The following is a 6798-nucleotide window of genomic DNA, read 5'->3' on the forward strand; positions in this document are numbered from 1 at the left end:
AGCACAGTCAGTGTGAGCCCGACGTGGGACTCAAACTCTACGAACCTTGAGATCATGAGCTGAGCTGAAATCAAGAGTCAGACACTCAACTGACTGAGCCACCCAGGCATCTCTCAACCTCGGTTTAAGCCTCCAACTTCGGCTCAGGTCATGATCTCATGATCTCATGGTTCATGGATTTGAGCACCGCATTGGGCTTCAGATCCTCTGTCTCCCTCTCTCTCTGTCCCTTCCCCACTAGCACTCCCTCTCTCTTTCTCTCTCAAAAATAAACATTAGGGGCACCTGGGTGGCTCAGTTGGTTAAGTGTCTGACTTCAGCTAAGGTCATGATCTCGTGATTTGTGAGTTCGAGCCCTAGGTGGGGCTCTGTGATGACAGCTCAGGTTCTGGAACCTGCTTGGGATTCTGTGTCTCCCTCTCTCTCTGCCCCTCCCCTACTCGCACTCTGTCTCTCAAAAATGAATAAACGTTAAAAAAAATTTTTTTAATAAAATAAATAAACATTAAAAAATAGTGGGGTGTTGGGGCGCCTGTGTGGCTCCGTTGGTTAAGTGTCCGACTTCAGCTCAGGTCATGATCTCATCGTTTGTGGGTTTGGGCCCGCATTGGGCTCTGTGCTGAACTCTTGCTCAGAGCCTGGAACCTGCTTCAGATTCTGTGTCTCCTTCTCTCTCTGCCCCTCCTCCACTTGTGCTCTGTCTCACTCTGTCTTTCAAAAATAAATAAATGTAAAAAAAAAAAAAAAAAAGAACAATAACAGTGGGGTGCCTGGTGGCTCAGTCTGTTAAGCATGCAACTTCAGCTCAGGTCATGATCTCATGGTTCATAGGTTCAGGTCCCATCAGGCTCTGTGCTGACAGCTCAGAGCTTGGAGCCTGCTTTCGATTCTGTGTCTTTCTGCCCCTCCTCCGTTCATGCTCTTTCTCAAAATAAATAAACATTAAAAAAAAGAGAGAAAGAGTGGGAGAGAAAAGGAGTCAGTGAGTTTCCTAATTTCACGATTTCTTTTTGTGTTTTCCCCTTCTAGCCACTGCTGTGTTTCTCCTTATTTCTACTTTGTCAACATCTGTTTCTCTTCACCCCACAATCCCCCTGTGTCCATATCTCCCTTCTCCTCAAAAAAGAAGAGCTGATGAATACTGAAAACTTGATTTCAGCTCAGGTCATGATCCTAGGATCATGGGATCGAGCCCCGAGTCAGGCTCCACGCTGAGGCTTAGGATCCTCTCTCTCCTTCTCTCTCTGCCCCTCTCCTGTGCATGCACATGCTCTCTCCCTCTAAATGAGGGGCTCTCTGCCCCTCATTTCCTGCATGGTGACTCAGGCTCAAGAACTAAACTTTCATTCTACCCCCGTTTTTTTTGTTTTTTTTTTAATGTTTATTTACTTTGACAGAGAGAAGGCAGAGAGCAAGCATGGAGAAGAGGCAGAGAGAGAGGGAGAAAGAGAATCCCAAGCAGGCTCTGTGCTGTGAGCACAGAGCCCAACTCAGAGCTCAGTCCCACAACCATGAGATAATGACCTGAGCCCAAATTAAGGGTCGGACACTCAGCTGATCGAGCCACCCAGGCATCCCTCATCCTACCCCTTTTTACAACTCTGTGCCTCTGTAAAACTGTTTCTTCTGCTTGGAATCCATTGGGTTAAGAGCACAGACTCAGGAGCCAGACTGCCTGAGTTTGAATCCTGACAGAACCACTTCCTGCGTCAGTTTTCTTTACTTACAAAATGGGGACAATGGTACCTACCTCACAGAGTTGCTGTGAAGATTCTAGAAGTTATAAACATAAGGCACACAATAAATGCTCAGTGTTAGCTGGTACTTTTTACCAACTGGGCAACTCCTACTTTTTCTGAGGCCCAGCCTGGATCTAGTTCATTTTCCCAGTGGCACTGTCACTCCTTCCTTTGTTCTCTCACTGCTTGGTCCATGTCTCTATTGTGGTCCTTTTTACTGTATTATAATAACCTATTTATGTGTCCATCTGTTCCATTAGATCTTGCAAATCATGAAAGGCAGGAACTGTAGCTTCAGCACCCAGAACACAGTATTTCCTCAATAAACAATTTTCCAGAAAACCAATCTAGTCCCACTGGGAGACCTGTGATTCCCAAACATGCTATGGAATTCTGTGACTCTGTACCTAAGCACACATGCTTTTCCCAACCCCTCTCCCCACTCCACTTGGAAAATCCACTCTTTCATTTTTTTTCGACTCATCCTTTCCATGCTCCAGGCCCAAGAGGCAGTTGAAATGTCACTTTTCCTGACAGGGAAAAGGGCCCCATCCTTGAGGGTCTTACTCAATAGATTTGGGGCAAAACTCTAAATCATTCTGATAGCTGATGGGCAGCCAGGGTTAAGTACCTCTGTAGCAGATACGAAAACTTAAGCTAAAGACCTATTTCTGTTCATTGAAGGGAAGACAGTAAAGATTCATACCAGTAGACTGAACCAATTCTGAAGGTTCTTCTCACTTAAGAAACATAGAGACAGTATGGCGTCTTCTTCACTGATGCTCTAGTTCCTGGATATAAAACTGATACACTTTGGAGGGTCTAAGGAAGGGCAGCAAAAGTGGTAGAATGTGCTGGGCCCAACCAAGGTAATGGCACGGGTGAACAGAGACAAGGAAAAACAGCTTTATTTGCACTGAGAGTTGGAGAATAAGAAGGACCTGAGCCAGCCTACCAAGCTAAGGAGTGAGATTAGGTTCCAAATGGACTCCACCTCCCAGCAGCCTTCCAGTTAGTACGATCAATAAAGGCCTGATGGGAAATGTATTTGCCACTAAATTACCAAAGTGTGCCAGCCACCTTACAAAAACAATACAGTTTCTTTTTCGCTGTAATTAAATTTCCACAACACCTCCCAACTACAAGTATTACAAAACCACATTTTACAGATCTTAAACTTGTCTTCAGCACTTAGCTCAAAGGTCTCATCATCCTCAAAAAATAGTCCTGCTAAACTCATCAGCTAAAAGTTCTATCCCAGTAGTGAGAAGAAGGTCTTTGCTAGCCCATGGGAATTCTTTTCCCATTTTCCCTAGCCAGTTAGGGCTGAACAGAAGAGGAAGGCTCAGATTGTAGGAGCCGGGGGGGGGGGGGGGGGGGGGGGGCGGCGGAGGGGAAAGTGAGCGAGGAAGGGCACAAGAGCTAATTTTCCCCAGTAACAAGATGGCATCTGAAGCTTGATGGGAGAGCAGAACTGGAGAGGCTTGAGGGAAGGGTCCAGGCCCTGTATTCAGTCAGAGTCACTGCTGGAAGAGGAGGAGGAGGAGGAGGAATGCTGTAATGGGAAAGGGGAAAGGAGACAGCATCAGATCCAATGACCATTGATCACTCCATGGGACATTCTTTGGTGCTCTACCCCTCCACCCAGCACCCCCTTGCTTCCTAAGAAGGTCAGCAGTTTTGAAACAGACTGTCTCTTAAACAGCAAAAGCAAACATTTCTTTCAGCAGTGAACATATAAGAATGGATTAAACCTTCCTAAATCATTGCACAGAACTTAATATTGCATTTGGAGCATATTTCCAACTTTCTTTACCTGACTCAATGCCTTGGCAAGGAATAAATACAGGCACTAGCATAGCATAGTGCTAAGAGACAGCTGCTACCTTACAAATGCTTACTGATTGGTCACATGGAAAGTTCTTGTAGCTATGATTCTAAGACAAGTGAGTAGAAACAGCAGCTGTGTGCCCAACTATCTTTTCTTTTTGCTAAGCCCCAAATGGGAGAAAGTGAGGAAGGTGGGAGAGAAGGCGGAGAGAGTACTAGTCAAGATTCTTTACATGCGTACTCCCAACAACTGTCATCAAAAACACTTTTGAGTCTCTCTGGGGTAATTTCTCCCCCCAATTCAATCTCATCTTTCCTTCTCCTCAAGCTTCCACCAAAGACCTAGATCCAGGAGGTAGTGCCCAAAGCCCTAAGGCAAATAAATAAACACTAGGCAGAAAAAGGTAAACTAAGGCCTCCTCAAGATCCAGGTTGGTTTTGTCCTTCCAGAGTTGTCCTGAGAGCTATTTGCTGCTTAACACTCTTCTAGAAGGAAGATACTTCACCTTGGGGCTGTGCACGAAATTTTTATCTGAGGCTGAGAGTCACTAAGAGTCCTGCTGGGTGGTAGGACAAAAAGGCCCATGTAATTAGCACAACACCTTGTGAACACTGAAGGTGGGTGTATCTAAGTTGCTAAAAACATCTGGGGTGGGGTGGGGTGGGGGGGAGCAAAAGTTCTGGGACAGAGACAGACAGACAGGAAGGGCTTTAGATTCCAATATCTATGTCTAAGGCTCAACCTAGCCCTCCCTGATAGAAGGTCCAATTAGCCTAATATTCCAAGATTATCAGATTCTTATCAGTGGGAATCCTTTACAAAGAAGAACCATCTACCAGAGCCACATAATGGCTGCTTCACGTCCTCAGACTGCAAATCCCCCTTACCCATTCCTGCCAGCCTAGTCCCTCTGAGGGGGCACCCCTTCCTAGCCAGACTCCAGAGGGCACTGACCTTGCCATGTTTGTGGTGTTTGTGCATCTTTTTATGAGCTTTCTTCATTTTCTTCCGCATCTTCTTGTCCATCACCATTCCTGGTGCTACCATGCCAGGTGCCAAGGGATTCACAGGAGGCATGCCAGGAGCAGGTGGTGGGTAAGGAGGTGGGTAGGGACCTAGGGGTTGGCATCCTGGATACCCTGGTTGTGGCACAGGATGAGGGGGCCCACCTGGGGGAAAAGCTGGATTCCCCTGGGGAGCTTCTGGAGGAGTTGGAAAGGGGCCTGGAGGATAGGCAGGATTTACAGGCGGTGGGTGGGCAGGATTGGAACCTCCAGGGTACCCAAGGTTAGGAGGATATGGATTTGGCCCTGGTGGTCCTGGTGGAAGAAGCAAAGAATAAATTAAGATCAGAATTGCTCAGACCCTCTGGCAACAAATGCCTACAAAAGGTGAGAAACACCGTTTCTCACTCAATACTTAGAGGGAAAAGCAAAGGTGAGGAAGGAGAACCGGGCGTAGGGGAGACAAAGCTGCGCAGGAGACAAAGGTAAGGACTGACAGGACTGGGGGGAAAGGGAGACCGTGAACTCTAAGGAAAGACCATTGGTCAGCTATGGTTTAAGGACTGCTTTTGCGGTGGAGAGAGGCGGAGGAAAAACTGACACAAAAACTTCCTGTTGTGGGTTTCATATGAAAAGGGGTGGGGGTGAGAGAAGAGATCCCCAAACACCTACCGGCATTGGGATTCCACATGTTCAGGTGTTTCCTCCAGCCTGAGGAGAAAGAAATGAAGGCAAAAAGCTGACGGCGCAGAGGTGGGAAAGGGATTTTGAGCCTGAGCCCAAACCCAACGCGTCTAACCCTACAATAGACTCAGAACCACCAGGACCTCTACATAAATGCTTTTTTTCCACCCATTCCTTCTCCTACCTATTCTTTTCCCTAGTTTCCTAACTACAGGAATTTAGCTTCCAGGACCCCTCCACCTTCTACTACCTCTGACTGCAGCTGGAGGTCTCTAACTCCTCAGGAGAAGGGCAGAGTCCGCGAATCTCACCGTCGTCATCCCTCACCACCCTTTCCGTGGTGACTTTAACCACCCACAGGCTACGGAAGGACCTTAATTTTACAGGCGCCAGCTCGGAGGGGGAGGGAGTCAGGACCACCCCACCAGTCCTCACCCCCAGGCTAAGAGAAGGACCCGCCTCCCGGCGAAAGGGCAGGAGGCTCAGCAAAATCCTCGGCCGTTTACAAATGTAGACACACCCCCTTCCACATTAACAAGAGTAAATGGAGGTCCTGGCTCCTAGCTGCGGAGGGACCCCTGACCCAGAGACGGGAAAGGAGGAACCCAGATGCCCGGTCACCTTTACGCCACCGCCTGGGCTTGACTCATCTCGGCTCTCGCTTCCTGGTCACCCCCCAACCCTAGGCTTCAGCACCCGCCTCTGCTACCGCCTAATTGGTAATTATGTGGTCTTTCAGCGTTAGTGATTGGAGAACACACGCATCAATCACTCTAGCCCGAACTAGGCTAGAGGACAACCGTGGCAATAGGGGCGGAACCGGGATGCCCCGGCGGAGGCGGGTGTAGAGGGGCGGGCAGGCCGGAAATCCCTGGGGGCGGGGCCAAGAAAGACCGGGGAGGCGGAGGAGCGAGTTTCTGGGCAAAGTCCCTCCAGAGGCTTTGAAGAAACTCAGCCCATGCCCTCTGAGCTCCCAGTCCAAAGGGTGCGACACCTTGTAAGGTGAATAATACACCATGGTAAATACTGTAACACGAATATAGAGCATGTAAGAAAGGGCGGGGAGCTGCTGAGGCTCAGCCCCAAGCCTTAATTTCGCCACCTTCCTCCTAGCTGCCGTGGGAAGTAAAGAAACGTGCTTCGGCGAAATACAGAGATTACCTAATCCCTCCTTGGAGTCCCTATTTTAGGTGCATAGCTCTGCTACCTGTCGAATTGGGTAAAACAGATAAAACAAGTCATCTTCCCCACCCCACCCCCCCTCTCGCCCGTAAGTAAGCTCAATGCCAAATGTGGGGCTTGAACTCACGACCTTGAGATCAAGAGTGGCATGCTCTTGGGGGCGCCTAGCTGGCTCAGTGGAAAGAACATGCGACTCTTGATCTCTGGGTCCTGAGTTTGAGCCCCAAGTAGGCTGTAGAGATTACTCAAATAAATAAAGGAATAACTTAAAAAAAAAAGGGGGGGGGGCATGTTCTATGTACTGAGCCAGCTAGGAGCCCCTGAAGAGGTCATCCTTGATGGCTCTCTTCTTCACCTT

The 6798-nt window shown here is 48.4% G+C and overlaps 1 protein-coding gene across 4 annotated transcripts; it reads right to left on the minus strand.

Annotated features, from left to right (window-relative positions):
• Window positions 1–2631: 2631 nt before the first annotated feature.
• Window positions 2632–5972, minus strand: PRR13 (proline rich 13). 4 transcript variants are annotated; one of them, XM_058742614.1, is made up of 4 exons: window positions 5880–5972; window positions 5247–5285; window positions 4525–4889; window positions 2632–3294 (listed from the first exon to the last, which is right to left on the minus strand). In XM_058742614.1, the coding sequence occupies exons 2-4, from the start codon at window positions 5263–5265 to the stop codon at window positions 3250–3252; spliced, it is 429 nt and encodes a 142-aa protein (XP_058598597.1). In that variant the 5' UTR covers window positions 5266–5285; window positions 5880–5972; the 3' UTR covers window positions 2632–3249. The 4 variants fall into 4 exon arrangements, with proteins under 4 accessions (XP_058598597.1, XP_058598600.1, XP_058598601.1 ...); XM_058742617.1 differs by lacking the exon at window positions 5880–5972 and adding an exon at window positions 5694–5809; XM_058742618.1 differs by lacking the exon at window positions 5880–5972 and adding an exon at window positions 5779–5803.
• Window positions 5973–6798: the final 826 nt, after the last annotated feature.

The sequence above is a fragment of the Neofelis nebulosa genome, chromosome 8 (assembly GCF_028018385.1).
Source record: "Neofelis nebulosa isolate mNeoNeb1 chromosome 8, mNeoNeb1.pri, whole genome shotgun sequence".
Lineage (NCBI taxonomy): Eukaryota > Metazoa > Chordata > Mammalia > Carnivora > Felidae > Neofelis > Neofelis nebulosa.

Bases quoted from the DNA above. Each gene is read 5' to 3' on its own strand.
- PRR13 (XM_058742614.1), bottom strand. The intron at 3,295-4,524 runs GTCAGTGCCCTC...TTCCCATTACAG, and splicing joins AACACCACAAACATGGCAAG to CATTCCTCCTCCTCCTCCTC.